This window comes from Convolutriloba macropyga, chromosome 5 (genome assembly GCF_964194025.1).
Source record: "Convolutriloba macropyga chromosome 5, txConMacr16.3, whole genome shotgun sequence".
Lineage (NCBI taxonomy): Eukaryota > Metazoa > Xenacoelomorpha > Acoela > Convolutidae > Convolutriloba > Convolutriloba macropyga.
Genome location: NC_134472.1, coordinates 47,450,236 through 47,472,168, shown reverse-complemented (window position 1 = coordinate 47,472,168; position 21,933 = coordinate 47,450,236). Strand labels below are relative to the sequence as shown.

At 36.7% G+C, this 21,933-nt stretch overlaps 1 protein-coding gene across 2 annotated transcripts; it reads right to left on the bottom strand.

Moving 5' to 3' along the window:
* Positions 1–20,863: 20,863 nt before the first annotated feature.
* LOC142340053 (uncharacterized) lies at positions 20,864–21,918 on the bottom strand. 2 transcript variants are annotated; one of them, XM_075390454.1, is made up of 2 exons: positions 21,422–21,918; positions 20,864–21,067 (listed from the first exon to the last, which is right to left on the bottom strand). In XM_075390454.1, the coding sequence occupies exons 1-2, from the start codon at positions 21,836–21,838 to the stop codon at positions 20,972–20,974; spliced, it is 513 nt and encodes a 170-aa protein (XP_075246569.1). In that variant the 5' UTR covers positions 21,839–21,918; the 3' UTR covers positions 20,864–20,971. The 2 variants fall into 2 exon arrangements, with proteins under 2 accessions (XP_075246569.1, XP_075246570.1); XM_075390455.1 differs by having other exon boundaries at positions 20,865–21,067; positions 21,403–21,918.
* Positions 21,919–21,933: the final 15 nt, after the last annotated feature.

The window sequence follows — 21,933 nt, the reverse complement described above, 5'->3', positions numbered from 1 at the left end:
ACTATTAATTATCTTGTATACTTCAGAATTATTGTTTTTTTGGAGAAATAAGGTATTTGTGACAGTTTTTACGTGTCTCAGATAGTCTTGACAAACCTCTTTATTTGCTAGTTGATGACCAATGTTCACAAAAAAATCATTGAGTTGATCACAAGATAGCAAAATACTTCTGTTTTCATTCTGGTCGTTTCTAATGTCTTTAGCTAGGTGGAATAAAGTCCGGGAACTATGTTTAGAAGAGACTTTCTTTTCAAAGTGTTCAGTTTTAGTCAACCGGCAGAGTGCCTTCAGCCGGTTACTTACTACTTTGTACTTCACTTTGTCTTCCTCGAGCTTGCTTTTAAGATATTTAGTCCATAAAATCGGTTTTTTCTGCGACAATTTTTTAATTTTATTGGTAACCCAGCTTTTTTTACAACCACTTCTAAAGAAAATAGTCTTTTCGGGTTTATAAGTTTCCTTGGCCTTTAAAATCAACTCCTGAATGACAGTAAAGACATCATTTAACTCTAAAGATTTGATGAAGCTTCTATTTTCCTGAAACTTCTTGTAGAGCCAAAAATTAATATCAAGACAAAAGTTCTCATCTTTAAGCTTGTGTAGTTGTTTGATCAATTTTGGACAGGGGGAACATTATTTTTTGTTGCAATGTCTAGTTCTAGAAAGATCGAATAATGATCTGAAATTTTGGTTTTCTCTACATAGAACTTGCAATTGTGATTAGCAAAAAAAAGGTCAATTGCACTTTGGCTATTTACAGTTTCACGTGTACAATCATAGCTGTTTTTGAAATGATAATCAAATAACTTGAGAAATTTTATTAGTTTTGTACTATTTTTATTCAATTTTCTAATATCTGTATTGAAATCACCGCACAGAATACGTGAATCGACGTCGCTTTTTGTATTCTCGAAGTGTTCTATCAGATCATCTGTAAAATGGTCGATTGAGTAATTTGGCGCTTTGTATAAAACAGTTACGAAGCACTTGCTCTCGCCTGTTTCTATTTCTACAGTAAGGATTTGTTGGTGCCTTTTAGTTGTCTTTTGTATTATTTCTACCGAGAGTTCATCACTGACAAGAAATCCCACACCACAACCTCTATTCTCTCTATCACAAGTTATCAACTTGGAGTAAACTGTCAGCTGAAATGATCCTTTTAATGTTTTTTTCGGATGTCCAGGTTTCAGTCAGAGCAATAATGTGAGGCTTTGTATCAAGATGATGTAAGAAAACTTCAAGCTCATCAAAGGTTTTTTGAATTGAACGGATGTTTTGAAGCAAAATATTAAATCCCATATGTTACACAAAAGTTAACGTCATGCGTTCGTTTAGTTTTTTTAGAATCAAATACTTTTTTTAAAAATAAATTATCAATTCAAGAAATTGCTCAGGAATCAAATTTTAAACAACAAAAAAATTTTTAACAAAAATTATTTAGCACTCGTAATTCACGGAAGTCGCAAATTAAGAGTAGTCAACAAATAATTTACATCGAATAAAGTTTGAATTGGTACCAGGATTTGCGCAAGTCGCAATCCTGTTTGACTGTGACCATCTTAAGAGTTTGAGAGAATCGCGAAAGTCGCAATTCTGTTTTTTTTTGTTAAACCTTGAGTCCGATTTGCAAGAAAGAGAACGTCTAGTAACCAAAAATTAGAAACACCACAGTCAAATCGCGGAAGTCGCAATTTAACATGTGTTTATTATATAATTTTGTAAGTAATTGTCTCAATTGTTTCTCTTTAGACCATAGACCCTCAGCCAAAAAAAGTTATCAAAAAAAAACTCAAAGGTCTTAATTTGAAAGTTAAAGTGTGAATGAGAAACAGGATAAAGCTCAAATATTCGTTATGTACTTGCTATGAACTGAGAACTGAAAGTTTTGTTTGATCATTCAATCGATTAGAGGGCAAAGTGTGATAGACAAATGAATGATCATTGTGTCTCACAATGATTCAGTTTTTCTCCCATGAGCCGTTTTTGATCTGGCGACATTGAGGCGTATAATCACATAACTTTGTCATCGTCAGTCATCATCGAGTTGTGAGGCCGTTTGAAGGGATTTCTCGAGTTATTTTGGAATGTTTTAGATTTGTCAACATTTCTCACAACCGGATTTCTCAAGTTGACAACATCAGAAGCATTGTTTACTTTCACGTACACATTGTTACCGCTATTGTTTTTGCACATCACGGAGACTCTGCAATTATTGCTGACCGCTACGAGATTTTTATTTTCAGCAAGCTTTTTGACAAACGCATCTAATGGAGGGAGTCTTTCTTTCATCCAAATGTTTTTGTTGTTGATTTCGTTTTTCATCGATTTAAGCATCCTACGATTTTTGTATATCTCGGCTTTATCGCTGAGGTGAACAAATTTGACAATGATTGCAGGCATTAAATTATCTTGCAGGGGTACGGGTCCAGCAAGTATATGGTATGCTTTTAATCTCGATTCCGAAATCGTAATATCAGTTTTCTTGTACATTTTAGTTAGAAAAACAAGAAGCTGAGGTAGACAAGTCTCCTCATGTCGAGCATCACAGGGCGGGTTATCGATAATTATAGAATCTTTACTGGTGTACCTTTCTTGCTCCCTTAATCTGTTGTCAAGACCTGATACAAAGTCCCATATTTCAGCAAACCTCTGAGTACATTGGTCTTGATGCTCCTTTAGTTATTGTACAACACCCAGCAGAGCTGTTTGTGTAGCCTCATCAGTGATTCCAGCAAAAAGAGCATCAATAGATTCCATGGGTAATTATGAAATTGCAAAAAAACCGCGTTTAAATGAGCAAACTTGTCTATAAATTGAACAATCAATGGTGTTTTGAATTTCAGTGCTTGATGTTTTTGAACGCAATCGGTCACTTAAAAGTTAAGCTAGAGCGCAGCCGACCTCTAAAAGCGCAACCATGGTTTCTTTTTACGCAAAGATTAAAGCCGAACAGATTTTTCTTACCCCCTACACCTTTTAAAAGGTCAATAATTTCCTTGAAAAATCCCTCTGTTTGAAAATTGATGTGACTTTTAAATTCTGAAAGATCCCTCTCCATGAAATGTGATGTAACATTTATTTCTGAAAAATCCCTCTGTATGAAAGTTGATGTATTTAATGTCGGAGAAATCCCTATTTTATAGGTTTGCCATTGTATAGTGCAGTAACTATAGTTTAGAAACTATTGTATGCCCTTCTTTAAAACAATCTTCAGCAATCTATATAAATATAAATAAAAAATACAAATAGCTAATATAACCACAATTATTTTTTCCGGCCAAAATCAAAAAACAGATTTGTTGGACAACTACAACTAGCGTTGAAGATGGGCCAGTGCCTGTTTCGGAAACCAACGCCAAATACCCGGGCCGAGGATTTTCCCCAACAATAACGGGGAAGAGAGTGTAAAGAGTGTATAAATAAAAAATTACCCCCCTATTTCTCCGCTTAATTAAGCGTGAAAGAGTGTAATTATAAGAGTGTAATTTTAAAAAATAAAAGTGGAAGGAGGTAATGAGAATTGATCCCCCCATCTTCCCCCTGTCGAACACGTTACTTTAATTGTCTGCATTAACCATTGCGCCAACTGACACTAGGATCAGATGTTTCAATTTGGTTATATTAGTAATCGTGTAAGAGTGTAATTTTTTATTAGTTCACCCTAAATTACACTCTTTGCAAAGAGTGTAAAAAGAGTGGAGAAAAGAGTGTAAATAAAGTGTAATTTATTAAAATTACACTCTTACCCTCTTTCCCCCTATAAATAGGAGTGGAATACGCATTACACCCTAGTCCCCGCTAATTAGGGGTGGATTAGGTGTGAAACCTCGGCCCGGGTAAATATTAATTATTATTTATTTTGTTTCATCGGAAACATGCTGAATTTTTGGATGCCTAATTTCGGGATAAGGTGAAAATATCGTCGCCTTACTCAACAGTCATAAACTCTCAATTTCTACAGAACATAAAATGCGGAATACAATGCCGAAGTTTGTCAACATTTTCCTCAAATTAATTCTTTTTGAGGAGTTCGGATATAATTAGTTCAAGCTCCATTTTATCCCAGGTTGAGGTCCAGACCCAAATTTTTGTCTGATCAGACCTTCCAGACCCAAATTACCTCTGATCAGACATTCCAGACACAGAGGGTTTTGATCAGACTATTCAGACCGAAAACGTTCTGATCAGACCATCTTCAGACCATGGTCCAGACTCAAATTCAGACCCTTGCCCAGACCTTAATCAGACTATGATCAGGCTCAAGTGCGCTCGAAGAGGTTATGATTAGACCCAGTTGCGTTCGAAGCATTTATGGTCAGACCCAGTTGCGCTTGCAGCCATTTATGACCAGAAGCGCATTCGAAACCAGTTCTGATCAGACTAAAGTGCGCTCAAAATAGTCTGATCAGAGAAAAACTTTACTTATGAACATATCTCTTAATTTTGCTATAATATATTCATTTCATAAGAACTGATGTTTGCAGTAATTATTTCATCCAAGGAAAAACCAATTATAAAAGTATTGCCAAAAAAAAACGAAACCCAGCTTTTGACAACAAATTTTATTTAGTGTACCAATTAGTGTATATTTCTAACTCAATGGATGAGTTTAGACAGCTTTTCATAACAAACATCGTGGTCTCCAGTAAATAAAAATTTCCTCTGAAGGGGAACGGCTTTTGCTATCATCTGGACTCCTTTTTTTCTGATCAGAGCTATCGGATTATAGATGAGTTTCTGATCAGAACTCTGCTTCATTGTTGCTTCTTGACAGAGCCAACATCTCTCATTAAAAAACCAAAAAAAAACAAAATAAAAGAAAAATAGGGCGCTCGAAATGGTTCCCGATCAGACACAATTGCGTTCAAAAATATTTCTGATCAGAACCAATTGCGCTCAAACCGTTTATTATCACACTCATATGCGCTCAAATGCGCTTATTATCAGACTTTTCAGACCAATTTGATCTCTGAACAGACCAACTCCAGACCATGGTCCTGACTTTAGTGCGCTCGAATTTCCGTCCAGACCCTGTAATTTCGGTCTGGGAGCACACGGGTGTGCGCTCAATTGGGTCTGATCATAACGCAACTTGGGTCTGCACCTCAACCTGGGATATGGGCACTAGCCTGTAATGAGGAACATATGAAGTCATCAAATTCGACATGTCTCAAGTGAAGCAATTTTTACGGACACACAATTCTTCCGAAAAATACCCAGTTTGAGGTGCCATCCGGAAGTGACCTCCAATCAGAAGAAATCGGTGTGTTCCCAGAACAAAATTACAGGGTCTGGAATTCGTTTCGAGTGCACAATAGTATGCTCAGAGGTCACCTCGGTCTGTGGATGGTATGACCAGAGGTCACTTCGGTCTGAGGATGGTATGATCAAAGGTCTTTTAGGTCTGGGGATGGTATAATCAGAGGTCATTTCGGTCTGGGGATGGTATGATCAGAAGTCACTTCAGGATGCGAATGGTCTGATCAGAGGCGGATTCAAGCTCAAATTAATCGGATCAGAGACCATTTTGAGCGTAATTTTTCGCAATTAATTTTTTTATGATGAGAGATGTTGGCTCTTCCAAGAGGTAACAAAATGCAGCATTCTGAACACAGACACATCTAGAGTCTGATGCTTTTGATCGGAACCAAAAGGGCCAGCGGTCTGATTTCGATCTGATCAGAGGTGATTTCCGTCTGGAAAGGTCTGATCAGCAGAGACAGTTTCGAGCGCATTTCGAGCGCACACAGTGTTTCGAGCGCACTTTGCTCTGATTAGAGGATTTTTGGGTCTGGGATATTCTGATCAGAGGTTACTTTTGTCTGGCCCGGTCTGATCAGAGGTCACTTCCGGATGGCACCTCAACCTGGGTATAAAACTATCTAGAAAGTGGTTTTTAAGTGAATGTTGAAATCCTTCTAGTTATAATTTTTTCAATAGTCAAAAATTTTAGTCAAAAATTTAGTCAAAAATGTTGAAATATTTAATAACAAGTTTCTTGGTTCTTGAAAGTGTCTTTCAATGTAATTTAAAATGCAAACTTTTTACAGACAAAAAACAGATTACTTAAATGAACAGTTATTGCATTCAGTTTGAAGAAAGTTCCAGAAAGATTTTATTGCCGTTATCTGAAGAAAGATTAGAGAAGTTCAACCGTAATTAAATTTACGATATAAAAATAGTGAAAATTTGCATAACACTGAAAGTGATAAAATTAACAAGACGACATTCGTATGAAGATTATTGAAAATCTTTCTTGTTAATTCTCAGAGAACGCGTTCTTTAGACGGCCGGTTTTGCAACACTCAAATTGGAACAATTATTGAAGCAACCTTGATTGATATTTTCTTTAAGCTTAGAGATGAAGAAAGGCAACGCCCCTGATTTTGATATGATTTTGACATACTAAACCTTACGCATTGTCAACTAATTTGCGACATGCAGAGGATCCTCTGACACGTGAAGTTCAGCGTGAGCATTTTTATGCTAACAAAAATTATCTTAAACAAACAGACAGAGGTTTTAGAAAAATAAAGGAGAAACGATCTGTTTACACGCTAGAAGTAGCAAACAAATATATGACTGGTTTCACTCACCTAATCGTTTTGTCATTGAATATATCCCCTAGCAATGAAATTTTTACCCAAAGGTTCAATCAAATACTAGTTTTTGCGCAGAAAATTGTCAGCGAATATCAATTAAAAATCAAAGATTAGAGTTGATTATTTCGAGCAATGTAATTTTGTTGAGAACTCGGTGGACAGATAATTGCATTTGTCTTAAGTTGGGAAAATTTTGTGAAAAGTATTAATTTCGTCCAAGTTTTTCTTCAGGTTTGTTGCAGTTGAACTTTAGGTTGGTTGTATTTGTTTTGTTTTTTTTTGCCTCACGTAGGTGGCTGCTGTACTTGGCCAATTTCTTCATAAGTTGAGAATACAGTAACAGAGCTAACAAAAAAATTTTTGCATTTTTCCAAAATGACTATTTTGTATCGGTAGTCAACCAAATTGCGCATAATTGATCAATTCGGATAATCAAAGTTGTATCGTACCATTTATCAACTGTTGACTGAGTCTTGGCCAATACGTGGCAGATATTGAGAAAAAAAATCCATAAGATAAATTTTATCTTTTATAACTGTTCGAGGTGAAAACTCGTAAGAAGTGCTATAAAAGCTGCCAACTAATTAATTAAACGCGCATATCAAAAAGAATCTACTTGAACAGCTAAAACTTAAAGATCGATTCAAGTCTGAAGAAGGGGATTTTGGACGCCAAAAAATGTAACTCCGTTCTTTCCTCAGGCTGAGGAATTTCCTGTGGTCCTCTTTTTGAATGCCCATACAGAAACAATTCTGTTATTTTGTGTCATTATAGCATGTATGAAAAAAATGGTTTAGGGTGAAGAAAGTTTAAAATGTTACGGAAAATTTTATGCATGGTAGCTCTAGCAAAAATTTTCAGCCTAATGTACTTCCAGACAAAAGATAAACCTTAATCTCAGGCAAAGTCTTTCCGTGTCTTCCAATATTATCAATCTATCTTTATCCGATAAACTTGCACATCAACTGTAGTTCTCATTTAAAATTTTTTCATGTGGTTCCGCTTTTTACATATTTGTGTCCTAAATTAAGCTCTATTTATCTTTAGAGTTTGTATTTATTTATCTTCGAAGGGTTTAAAAATGGTGTTTCTCTTTTTTCGTACACAAAATCAAAATTTGACTCAAGAAAAGAGCCGTCTTCTCATATTGTCGTACTTTATTATTTTGCTGTGGTGATTCGCGGTGCGAGTATGCAGACGGAATGTTTATGAGCTATTCGCGGAGCGAGATCTACTTTTACTTTTGTTTCGCTTACTTGCGGAGCGGGAGAACAAGAGACAGTTTTGCAAACTGAATTGAGTTGCATAAATTAGGAAGAATGAATTTAACAAATTGGAGCCACTTGGGCACAACGTGAATACGTGATCAGACATGTCTGATCACGAAACGGGAAACTATCAGACAGTGGAATGAAATCATATGATAAACAAATTGAACAAAGTTAGTGAAGGTAAAAGTAAGGTGAAAGTAATTGAACTAATTTAAAGGCATCAAATAAATTTTACTGCAACAATTAAATAAATGAATAAATATATCACCAGGTATCACATACCCTTCACAGCAAGAAGAAAAATTGTAATATACAATTTTTCAGATATAATTAATAATAACAATATTTACAAATTAATACAAGGTCCCCGGTTAAATAGATAATATCAATATATTTGCTGGTTATCATAACTAAAAATACGATGATTAATACAATATAAAATGTCTTTTCAGTTTTCGAGTTTTACAAGGTCCAATCTTCATTTTCAAAATCTTGTTCCTCTGCATCAAGAGCAGTCATTGTTCTAGCCAATGTCGGGGTGTCCGTCTCTAGCAAAGGTACATTTCGTACCGCGGGAGGCGAGACAGAACCAATCTGGGGTGACACGTTTTGCTCTTCGGGTTGGGTTTCCAAGATTTGTTGCACCGATTCGACAACTGTGACAGGTGGTGCAAAATTTTCGACATCACCCGCTCGTCGGGGTCGTTTAGGTGGTGGTAGGATGTCTGATGCTGGAGGTGATGTTTCGAAACCATAATATGACGGGCTTCGCCTATTACGGTCTGATGATCGTGTTGAAGATGCTGTTGCGGGTGGATTGGTAGGCGCATTTGTAGTCGGTTCGCTGATCGCGAGTGGGGGTTGTGGGTTTCGCATCGCGGCGAAATTTGACAATTTTGGAACTCGCCCCCGCATCGCGCGTGAAATGTTTGAACTTTGTGAAGAGACTCCGCTGCCCGGCTCTCTCTTCCTGTGTTTCATTTTTTTATCACCCTTTTGCTTTCGGGTGAACTCTTTAATGTGGGTGTGGATCAGCTCTTCGACGACTTTCTCCCCAGAACGTGGCCCGCGTCTGACAGCATATACTTTTAATGGAGTCTGTCTCTCCTGTTGGGTGCCGAATTTGGCAATATCGCTATTGCGGGCGGTAACAATTTGTTTGCCCGGCTCCTTGATGGTCGATGTGGTCGGGCTTACTTTGAGGATGTGCGACCCCGGGGCGAGAACCTCATAAAGACCTTCTAGTTTCTTCTTGGATCGCCTTTTGCCATGAATTTTGCGAGCCAAGTTTAACTCTACCGATCGTTCTTTTAGGGGAATGGGGCGGATTGCTTTTGTTTTGAGGAATCTAGATTCGCCATCCGTGATTGCCCTCTCTCTTGCGCTTGCTTCCGTTGTGACGCGTGTCATGCCCTTTTCGACTTCAATGTCGCTTCGGTAGCCACTTATCCATTTGTCATCGGGCAATATTTCCTCCAGCATCACTGTTTCTTCGTCTAAATAGTAATTTAAGATACCTTTATACGACAAATTCATCAAATTCGGTTTAGTTGCGATCACGCTTAGCGGGGTATTAGGTTTTCTCCCAAAATGTGCTTCGAAGGGCGAGATCTTTGTTGTTCTTTGTTTACATATTCGCAATTGGTGAACGATTATCTTTAATGCATGCTAAACATGAAAAGCGTGTGCAGCTAATTTCTCTTCTTTGATACATGCGAGTCTATTCTTAATTGTTTGAATTAACTGTTCCACCAACCCAATAGCACGGTGATCAATTACAGGCGCTTCAAAAATTTCAATGTTGTTTTCATTACAAAAAGTCTTTACTTGATGTCCAATTAAACATTTAGCTTGGTCTAAACGGCTAGATCTTGGAATTCCGTGAGTTTCGATGTGCATGTCCAAAAATTTTAGAACATTTGGTCCATTAGCTATTTCGTAGATATATGCAGTTGGATATTTAGAAAAACGGTCAATTGCTGCCAAAAATATACTTCATTGTTCTTTTCATCAAAAATTGGTCCCCCAAAATCGATTTGAATTTCCTGATTAGGTTCAACACATGGTATATGAGGAGTAAATTGCTTTGCGGGAATAACGGATTTTAGATTCTTACCAATTACTGTGCACGGTTTGCACTCAGTGGCCTTGACTATCAGCTCCCGATGCATGTAAGGCCACCAGCAATGTGTTGCCATACAAATCATGCCCCATGTACCCGGATGGCTGGCATGAATATCATCTATAAGTGCTTCGCGGAGCACGTTGGGGATAGCTACCTTCTCATCTATACATACGCACCCGGAGCGCACGTGAAGGTCCCTCCAGTACGAATGTATGTACGGGTTGATGGCTTTTAGTCGGGCTTCGTTATTTGTCAGTATGCAATCCCTGACTTCTTTTAAGACGGCATCTTTGCTAGTTAGAGAAGCGATGAGTGTTTTATTGAATATCTTTGATACTATATAATCAAACGTGGGGACGTGCGGGCTCGGCGTTAACGGGGTACTAGCATTCGAAGAATGGGTTGGGGATGTTGGGGTTATGTTGTGTGCCATGCTTGTTGCCGGCGGAGTACTAATGTTTTGCGGACGTTGATTTGCTGTGCGGGGTGTAGATGTTGAATTAGATCGCGTACTCGCGGTGCGCGTGACGTTTTCACTGGTTGAGGGTTGATCCGCTGCGCGGGATGTATCGTTGAATCGTACTCTGGTTATTCTTTTCTTTGACGGCATACTGTTGGCTATTAAATTGATGTCTTTAATTATGGATGATGATTTAGTTAAGTTTTTAAAATTAGAAGGATGCGACTGAATTCTAGATCGACAAGGGGCAAAAGGCACTGATTTTAATTTTGGGTGGTGACTTTTGGAGTTATTTTTGGAATGTGATTCGATTGGTGGGATTTGTAATTGAGTAATTTGATGCTTGCGCTGCGCGTATGTCACTTTATTCCTAATTTGGATTAATTGTTTGTTATTACTGGTATTTTGCAGAGCGAGAGGAGTGCTAAGTGGATTTTGAGACGCGAGTGGTGCATATTTTAAATTGTTTAATTGGTAAATACTATTTGAGGCATGATTTCGCGGAGCGAATGAATGACTAAATACATGTTCGCAAACTTACATAGCGCGTGTGCTAATTGAATTTATTGAGTTATTAAGAGACTCAAATTTAGGTGTGACTTGGTGTGCGGAGTTATATATTTCAATTTTAGGTGTGTTTTGCGGGTCGAGTGTGTGATTTGTTAAAATGTGATGCGGGGTGTTCAGTTTTTAATTCTAATGTGTTAATTGATTTCGAGATTAGTTTCAACTTTGCGACTATAAATTCTTCATCATATGTGGAGACCTTTTTAGCTTTTTGAGATGGATTGCGGGAAATATAATCTACCAAACCCATTTTTGCCCCAGGAAGGTGTTCAATATCAAATTGAAAAGGGAGAAGACGATCTACCCATCGGGTTAATCTACTGTTGTAGGATTTATTAGATCTGTGTTCTTTCATAATTGAGAGAAGTGCTCTGTGATCAGTAATTACTTTAAATTGTTTTCCATACAGATAATTTTTGAAATATTCTGTTGGCCAGACTACACCCAAAAGTTCAAGTTCGTTTACGCTATAGCGTTCCACGCATGAGTTTAAAAATCGAGACGCGAACGCAATTGGTTTCCATCCATCTACAGTTAATTGTTCGAGTGCCGCACCAAGACCTGACCGATGCGTCGCATTTCACACGTGTTTCGAGTTGCGGGTTGTAGTGACTATTAGCAGTAGCGTTCGCTATGCGAGTTTTTATTTCTTGGAAACAATTTTCATGTTCAGTCGTCCAAATGAATTTTGAAGACTTTCTCAGTAGCGGACGAAGGGGATGGCTTATTTGGGCTAAATTTGGGATGAATTTCCCAATATAATGAACGGTTCCCAAAAATGAACGGAGTTTCTTTAATGTTTTCGGTGCATCAAGAGCCAAAATTGCCGCAGTCTTAGATTCGAGAGGCGAGATACCCTCTTGTGATATATGATACCCAAGCCAGTCAATTTCTAGATTTCCAAAGTGACATTTAGGTAAATTTATCCTAAGGTTTTCATCATCTAAACGTTGTAGGCACTTCATGACGTAATTTATGTGATTATTCAAAGACCCTTTGCTAACAATTAAAATATCATCCAGAAAGCAATATGTATTTTCCAAGCCAATTAAAGTATAATCCATAGCTTTTTGAAATTCTGCTGGCATATCTGTAAGTCCGTAAAATCCTGTTTGAAATCTATACGTGCCAGTCATATCACCATTAATTATATTAAAGTTGCATGATTAGCTGTATTAACATCCAAATTCAATTGACTGTATGTGTATTTCAAATCGATCGTAGAAAAGTAAGTTGTGTTTTGCGAGGCGGGAGCGCTTATCTGTTGAGAAATTGATTCAATGAGCGTATCAATATTCGGCATTTGATATTTGTTTTTGTGGATAGCTTTATTTAAAACTTTTGAATCCAATGCAAGCTTTATTGTTTGGTCTTTTTTAACAGTCACCACAATAGGTGAAATGAAATAATTATCTGGGCAGCTCGACAGTTTTATAATGTGTTTTTCGGCTAATAATTTTCGAAGTTCTGTATTAACTTTGTCTTGGAGATTGATAGGAATTCGTCTACCTTTTTGGTGTCCAGCTTGGAAATTCTTAAGAAATTTTGATTTTGCTACATGACTTTTTGATCGTCCGATGCGTGATACCAAACCAGGGAATTTTGTGGCTATTTGCTCTTTAAATTCCGAGGATGCAATGTTATTGACATAATTACCTTTTTGAAGTGTAGATTGTGTTACTGCAAGTCCAAGTTGGTCGAACAAATCACGACCTATTAAGGACTTTAAGCCGTCAGCAACAACGGTGACGGTTGCTGTGTCGCATACCCATCCTTTGCTTGTGATCGGAGCTTGGATTTTTCCCAGTACCTGTATTGGCTCGTTAGAGAAATTTCGTAGTTGTGCTGGTGACGATTCGTGGATCCAGAAAGCGCGGGGGCTGTTCTGTACTACTTGCGACGCGAGTGAATGATGCAATATACTGCATGCACTCCCGGAGTCCATGAGCAGAGTTGTATTAACGTTTCCAATCTTGAGTGGCATATTGAGGGGTTCAACTTTCTCTACTGCGGATTCAATCATGGCAACTGTGTTGTCCTCTTCGCCGCTGCTGTAATCAGATTCATAGAGTTTTGGCGGTTGAACAAAGTTTCCTCTGGATGTGGATCTTCTTCCACTACCCGAACTATCTTTTTCTTGGGATCTTGTGGTTTTGTGTTGATGGTCTTTTGTTGTTTGCGGCAGACTTTCGCGAAGTGGTTTAGCAATCCGCAATTGTTGCACGTCTTTCCTTTTGCGATGCATTTTTCGCGATGATTTGGGAGCCAAACTCCGCCACAGTTGGAACAATAGAGTGTTGATCTATTATTCTGTTTTGCAACATTGTTATTGTTGTTCTGTCAATACGGTCTTCGTGGATTGTTGTTGAATTGGACGGCATTTACGTTCGCCGGGACAACAATTTTGTTATGCTGTTGAATTTGGTGTTGATTTCGCATTCCGAGTTCCATGTTGATTGCTAATTCCAATGCCTGACGCGGTTCCACAGTTTGTTTTAGTAGCTCTTTTTGAATCTCGGGGTCGATTAGGTTTGTGATGAACACATCGCGTATCAGAGTTTCTTCTTTGTTCTCAAAGTCGCAGTTTTCTGCCAGTTCTTTTAATTTACCGTAGAAGTGTTCAACAGTTTCCCCCCTGAGTTGTTTTGTGATCAGAAAGACGTGTCTATCGAATGTTATGTTACGCCGGCGGATGAATGCTTCTTCTACAATTTTCCAGAAATCAAGAGTTGATAGTGTATCTATCATAATATGCGGGTTCTTAAAATTTAAGATACGGCGTCCCGCTATTCCAATACTCAAGTAGAGAAGGGATACTGATTTTTGGTCCGCCAACGACCACGGTTTGTTACCACACATTATGCCTATTTCCGTGAGTCGTTGGCATTTGTTTTGCCAATTCATCTTTTGTTGCGCGTTGCGCGCGTTCCTTTCCCTCTCTGATTGTGCAGATGCACCCACAATAGTCTCTTCATAGATGGGTTCCAAGGTTAGCTCCACCATTTCAGGCTTTGGGCCGAGTAGCGTGTCCAAAATGATATTCTCTTTGGCTAAGAGTGCTGATTTGCATTGAACTCTCCACTTCTCCCAGCGAAGTGGTGGGTCCGGTGTCGGTTTGTCCCAGAAAGGGTCGATTCCAAGAGGTGTTCTTTTTGTTGCTGATTGCGCCATGTCGTACTTTATTATTTTGCTGTGGTGATTCGCGGTGCGAGTATGCAGACGGAATGTTTATGAGCTATTCGCGGAGCGAGATCTACTTTTACTTTTGTTTCGCTTACTTGCGGAGCGGGAGAACAAGAGACAGTTTTGCAAACTGAATTGAGTAGCATAAATTAGGAAGAAAGAATTTAACAAATTGGAGCCACTGGGGCACAACGTGAATACGTGATCAGACATGTCTGATCACGAAACGGTAAACTATCAGACATTGGAATGAAATCATATGATAAACAAATTGAACAAAGTTAGTGAAGGTGAAAGTAAGGTGAAAGTAATTGAACTAATTTAAAGGCATCAAATAAATTTTACTGCAACAATTAAATAAATGAATAAATATATCACCAGGTATCACGCATATATAAAACCATTTCCCAAAAGGTGTTGGAGAAACTAAAATGAAAAACTGGTGACTGATTCTCGGCCAATACGTGGCAGATATTGAGAAAAAAATTGGCCATATGATAAAGTTTATGTTTTATTAGTGTTCGAGGTGAAAACTTATAAGAAGTACTAAAAAATTGCCAACTAATTGGACGCGCACATCAAAATGAAGCTACTTGAACAGCTAAAGCGCAGAGATGGATTCAAATCTGAAGAAGGGGATTTTGGACGCCACAAAAATTTCAACTCCGTTCTTTCCTCAAGCTGAGGAATTTCCTTTGGTCCTTTTTTTTGAATGCCCATACAGAAACAATTGTTATTTTGTGTCATTATAGCATGTATGAATAAAATGGTTTAGGTTGAAGAAAGCTTAAAATGTTAAGGAGAATTTTATGCATGGCAGCTCTAGCAAAAAATTTCAGCCTAATATACTTCCAGAAAAAAATCCTCAATCTCAGGCAGAATCTTTCCGTGTCTTCCAATATTATCATTCTATCTTTATCCGATAAACTTGCACATCAACTGTACTTCTCAACAGGAATTTTCTTTGGTGGTTCAATTTTGTACATATTTGTGTCCTAAACTGAAATATATTTATCTTTCGAATTTGTAAAAAAGAGAGCTTGATTTATAATTGAAAAACTTCCTTAAAAACTTGGATATAATTTATTTTAAAATGTGGAAAAAAATCTGTCGTTGAGAAACAGCTTTCAAGTTTAAATTTTCCTTAGCAATCAACTTAAACTCATAAGAACTGCTATAAAAATGCAATTAAACTGGAAGTGCTAATTAAAACTTACTTATTTGAACAGCTCAAGCGTTCAATTGGAAATAAGTCTGAAGAAAGGATTTTGAATGCGAAAAATTTTCTATTCCGTTCTTTCCTCACGCTGCTGCTTTTTCTGAATGTATCCTAAGGAACTAATTCGGTTGTTTTGTGTCATTATGTCACGTAAAAATAGTGCAATTTAATATGAAGACAGTTTTGTGTGTTGAGGATGCAAAACTTATGCAAAATCAAGCCATGAAATTTAAAAGTAAACTCTAATTTTCTCCATTTTCAAAAAATCCGTATATAAGGTTCTCACTTTCTCATTAATGCAAAAGTATATTGGCAATATTTTCATCTTTTTTAAACCTTTCTTTGAACTCAATTTTGTGATCTAACAGAAACCAAAGGAGTGCTTAGACTCTAAAGCTAGTTGAATCGTCAGTAACAATTATCAAAATGCAGAATAAACAGAAATAAATTTTCTACTCGCAAACTTTTCTTTTTTTTCTCTTCTCAAATATCCAATGATTGGTCAAGGCTTAAATCTTTTATCCAAATCACATTCCAATGGAATATGGCAGTGAGTTTGGGGTATAGCATAACATTATTTTCAGTGTTTTGTCATATTAATACTTATTTTTTTGAAGAAAATTTTCCCTTTGTCATTTTTTCTGACAAATGTGTATAATCTAGCATGATTGCTTTCCCATGATTAAATGACAATTATTCTAGCAATTGTCGCAACTCAAATCCCACCCCCAAAACTCTCTGTTTGCTGCTTTTCTTTCCAGTGTTTTAAAACTAATTTGCAACATGCAAAAAAGATTGCCGCTTTTTATAAAATCAAAACTATAGTCTAAGGGTTTTAAAATGGTGTTTTTTTCCTCTACAATTCCTAAAATAAATCAGAATTTGACTGAGGAAAAAAGCCGGCTTCTCATGTATATCAAACCCAATATGAATAAAGTGCTTTAAAAAAATCATAACGAAAGCGAAGCCAATTGGCTAAAGTTTTGGGTACAACCGAAACTGTGAAATAAAGATCGGATTGAGAGATTGTTCCAGCAGCTTTTGGAAGTACATTTTGCGTGAAGCTCTGTACAAAAGTTCTGGCAAAAGTTTTGAGCCTAAAAAACTTCCAGACAAAAAAATTAATAACCCTCAATCTCAGGCAGAACATTTATGTGCTTTCCATTATTATCATTCTTTCTTTATCCGAGAAACTTGCACCTCAAATGTACTTCTCAACTAAAATTTTCTTATGTGGTTCCGTTTTGTACTTATTTGTGTCCTAAACTGAAATATATTTATTTTTCGAATTTGTGTAAAAAGAGAGCTTTATTTATTTCTTAAAAACTTCTTTAAAAATTTGAACAGAATTTTATTTCAATTGTGGAAAAAATATCTGATGTTGATTAACAACTTTCAAGTGTACATTTTTCTTAGCAATCAACTTAACGTGAAAAATAATGAATATTCGAATTTTTCATATTCGAATTTTTCAAATAATGAATATTCGAATTTTACATTGTGAGGTAATCAAAAAACAATTACATTGTCCAGCACCGATTAATCCCAATTTGCTGATTTTTTACCATAGAACTTGGTTTCTTTCCACAAAAGAGACGACACTCTTGCTCTGTTTGTTCATCTCTACCAAATGACCTTTGCCTCTAGAGGAATATATGAACAAAATCAATGTTTGCGGGTAGTCTTGGAACAATTTTTTTTGTATTTGCTTTTGGTTATTACTGTTTACATCCAATTAGTTTATCATTCAGATTTTTGCTTGCCAAGTACACAAATTGAGATTGCAATGTCCCTTTTGTTTTAATGATACAATTCCTTGCAAGCATCCTGTTTTGATATGACATCCCTTTGCCAATGTTTTGTACGCGTTCTGTTGTTTAAGCAGCATCAGCAAAACGGAAAATTATCTAAAAAGTGGCAGTATTTGAATTGTAGCTAACCCTCAAATGACAAAGGTTTTTGAACTGCCATAGCATGGAAAAATGCGGAAATTAGTGACAAATAATGACGTATGATTGTGAATATATTATTTAACCTATAATTTTTTCATATTATTCTTATAAATAGCGGAGAAAAACGAATTAGGTCGCCCACACTGAATAATCCCACTCTATGAGGAAGTAATTAAATGAAAAACCATTTGATCATCTGTGCAAAAAATGCCCTAAATGACAACAAAAATGCTCATTGTAGATTATAAACAACATAGTGACATAAAAAAATGATGTTGCGCACACGCCAGCAGCCATCCTAAGAGACATACAATTGTTTAGCAACCAAAATTTTCTCTAAATTATCAGTATCCAGTCAAGAAGACCGAAAGTAATGCATTCAGAACTTCGAGAACCGTTTCAGAGAACACAAAAAAAGGATCATCTAGATTAAGTATTTCAGTTGGGAGAAACTGCTGTCGCAAGTGAGATCAACTTACGCTCAAACTTTGCCATGATATCTAAATGACGTTCTAAAGTTGTCTGTTTCCCGGGTTGACAACCATAAATATTTATTGAAATGGTTCAAGATTTTCCCATGTGTTTCATTTCGTTGTTTTTAAGCTACTATTTCTCGAGTATCTTTTTTTCTACTCTATTCCCTGTTTTAACACAAATTTCTGTTTTGGTACAAATTTATTCTGTTATGATACAAATTTCTGGCCAATTTTGGGTTTTTTGTTCACTACTCCAGCAATTATTTTTCTTTAAATCCAAAAATCTACCATTAATGATTTTCTTAGAAACACTAAACCGACCATCAATGACTTTCTTAGTTATCAAGAAACTAAAATCAATGCTTTTCCTAGATACCATACACATTCTAATTATGGCCATCTTGAATATCATAGAATTATCATTAACGGTGATTTTGGATACCATAGACTTATCATTAATGGCTATCTTTGTCAGCATACATCCGACCATTTGTGATATCCAATGGTACTATGGTAAGATCATACACGAAAATTTGGATGTAACCATAAATGATCTTACCTATGGTATCTACGATGCGCCAACCCCGATTATTATTTGTTTGAAAAGAGAGCCATAAAAATAGCCAATCTTCGCCAAACAAAAAAACCTTTCCGATTAAGAAATCTTCTACTGTCATAGCCTTTGACAAGAAAGATAATTTTTTCAAGTGTTTGAAACTATTTTGAAACACGGCGGATTTTATCTTGTTTGCCTTATTCTTTTGAAAACTCAAAACAACTTTAAGTTAACGGCTTTTCTACCTAAACTATTCTATTTTTACTAATACGTACACTTAATTGCAATTGTCAAAAACTTCTCTTGACTGTTCTCGAAGTGACTCCGTTATTTCCAGCCTTATCAGATAAAATCAAACTCCATGTATTTACGCTTGCTGCACATTTCGATTCACCTTATTCCACTTAGAACAAGTATGCTTACATCTAATTATTTAAAAAAATGATCAGCTATCAGCTGAAGATTTGATAGAATCTCACTGAGTCATGCCAATTGCGTAAAAATTGCCAAATAAAGAGAATGGTATAAATTTTTTAGTTGTTGTTTGTTTGTTTATCAAGACACTCATAAAGAAGTGTAATCTGGTGTTACAAGAGAGATCTACACAACCCAAGAAAGACACTGATTCATTCTTTCCATTATTTTGACTAAACGGCGTAGAAATTAATCCTGGATGTTGGTAAGCATTTGAAATCTATAAAAAAAGGAATGAGTGAAGTTGTACTGCTTATAGAGTATTTCTGAAATACAAAATTATTTAGAATAGGTCATTTTTTCATCAATTCTTGAGCGTTGAAAATCTCGAAAAAATCAAGCCTTCTGATTACGATAAATTGTGTGTTCAAGAGCGCCAGAGTCTGTTCATAAGGTGATCCACCGCAGCCCTCTTTTTGCTCTTTTTAGAATGTCTTCTTATGTATCGAGGTTAAAGCTCGAGGTTTCAATTTAAGTTTCAGCGATAGATAAGGAGCAAGAATTGAATTTCTCACCAGACTGTTGCCTGCTAAATATGTTTTGTGTTTCCTGTTTTTAGTCAATTAGCATTTGAAAAAATAGAACTTGAAAAACTTTTGCTGCGGTATCAAGAAACAAAAGTTTAAAACTTCTTGATAAGCTATTATCGGGATGTAATTAAGATGCTGCGAAATTTGATTCCATATCCGGGTAATGGCAAGAACATGGCTGGCGGACTGCTGGAGTAGCTGCAAAATAGACTTGCGTGCTGTAAAATACAGATCAAAACAGATTCAGAGTTATCGCGGGCGCTTTGAAAACTTTAATTCAAAGGGATTCAGAGCGTTTTTGTGGAAAAGAGAGAAGGTGAAAAAAATTGTCAACGGAGAGGTTAGAACCCTAGTCCCCGGCGTAAGAATCGGAAGAACGAATCATTTGGCGATCGATGCTTGTCACCGATCGCCTTACAATCGAATATGTTTTAGCAACAGACATAGTTTCGGATTGTGAGCAACTAAGGTCACACAAACTGCAATAAATTAACCGTGAATAAATCATCGAAAAGTGAAGCGAAAGATTGCTTTAGGACGATGTAAAACATAAAAAATGCTTCAAGCGACGAAACAATAAACATCGCAATAAAAGTCCTGACACAATTCAAAGAATTTTTATTGACTTAGCGTAAGACTAGGCATAGAATGGAACGGGAAATCACATAGAAAAATATACGATGAAAGACAGAAAAGACAAAGGCCGTCGAGAAAGCGATCTTTGTTCAAACAGCGTTTCTCACTGTACTTCGAAATTAGAATCAACCAGAATTCACGCAGCAAAACCACTGTCTCTTTCTCTCTGTTTCATGTATCGGCGGGACCAAAATCACATCTGCAATATGATATTATAGTTTATGGAAATATGTGAGCTGATCTTAATAAAAGTCAGCGTCCAAATACAATTCAAATTCTCTGAATTACAAAAACCAATAGCATATAGTTACGCTCAGGTTATAAAATCGCAGCCATTGTATTTTTTGTTTTGTAAGAATTATCATCGTTATTACAGATCATGCCTATGGACAGTTAGTCATTTGGTCTCTGTCGATATTTATGTCAAATAATACGTTGCAAAAGGTGCATTTGTTTGAGTAAATTTCTCGAATATGTCACTGTTTTCAACGATGGCTCTTAACAGCGTGTCTGTTAGACAGAAATGGAAGAAAACTTGATTTGTAACTGATTGCGTGAAAGGTCTTCGTGTTTCTACTTGCAGATTAGAGCACAAATTGTAGACTAGCTTTTATTCGACAGGGTACGGCTTTATCGATAAGAGATACTCTAATTTCTAAATCTTATTTTATGTTGAATGGAAATTCGATAAATAAATTTTAAGGTATTTGAAGTTTTGTCACTGTTGGCTGCAAAAGCCTCGAAGTGTACGTTTCGCCCAAAACTGTATTTTTTTGAAACGCTCTGGAATTGAACTACGTCCATTTTCAACCTTCTTTTCAGCTATTCCTTCATTTTGCCTGCTTGTGAAATATTAAAAGAACTGTTGGTACGATAAATATTTTCAATTCGTTAAACATACCACTATTGAATTATCGTTTTCAGAGTTGCAGTCCACAATTTAACCAGTTCCATCTGTTCAGATCCAAAAATATATGACTTTTCGCCAAGGAAAGTGAAGGATTTAGTTTCCAGAGCTTAGAAGTTACGTTACCAGAATCGAATTAGCATATTTAAGAGGCGATAAGTTTACTCCGATTAGAAAGTGCTTTCCGTTTTGTGATCTCTTTGCATGGCGGCATGGCAGAAAATACTCCAAATCGGATTTCTCTCACGCTTTTATCTTTGAAGCTGACGAACAATTATTATCATATCAGGAAAAAAACACCTCATATATATTGTGTAAGTGAAATCGGAGCTCTATGGAGATTAAGGAAGTTAAGAGATATTTAAGAAAATTCCGAATTAAGAAAACTTTGGTTGGAAAATTCTGACCACTTTAGAGGCGCCAATGCAATCCTGGTAATGTTACGTAATGCATGCGCTCAAACTTTCTTGCACTTGCATTTATATCCAGGGTACATTGCTTCTTTGACAGTGCATGCGTTATCCAGCCACCACCTTTCGCCCAAATGTCCACAGAGCCAAAAGGGACGTTTCTTCGTAACATCGTCAATTGATGGCTTCGACTGGTCGATAAGTCTTTCATCTTCGAAACGGGGCTCAAAAATCGTGGACTTCATGATTTCGTCAAAATGACGTCTTTCTCCGTTGTTTTGATTCAAAGCTGGTCTCTTTAACAGGCTTTCGGGTTTGCAGTCGCATTTTCGAGGGGGTACTTCTGCTAAGATCATCTCTTTACAACGTCTCTGAGCTGCCTCGGATCGAGCGTTCTGAAGTTTAGTAATCGCATCATTTCGGACACTGGTGGCATTTGTGCTCGAACACTGCTTGCAAACGGAAGGCATGATTTGAAAAAAAACTTAGTTGAACTGTTTCAAAAACTTGTGTTATGCTAAACTAAGCGTATGCGTGACTTCTGAATGGGTTCTTTGACAGTTAG

What these genes read in the sequence shown, in the direction of transcription:
- LOC142340053 (XM_075390454.1), bottom strand. Translation starts at nt 21,838, where the DNA reads ATGCCTTCCGTTTGCAAGCAGTGTTCGAGCACAAATGCCACCAGTGTC. An exon ending in ATAAATGCAAGTGCAAGAAA is followed by an intron (nt 21,068 to 21,421) that starts GTTTGAGCGCAT and finishes GTAACTTCTAAG; the next exon opens with CTCTGGAAACTAAATCCTTC.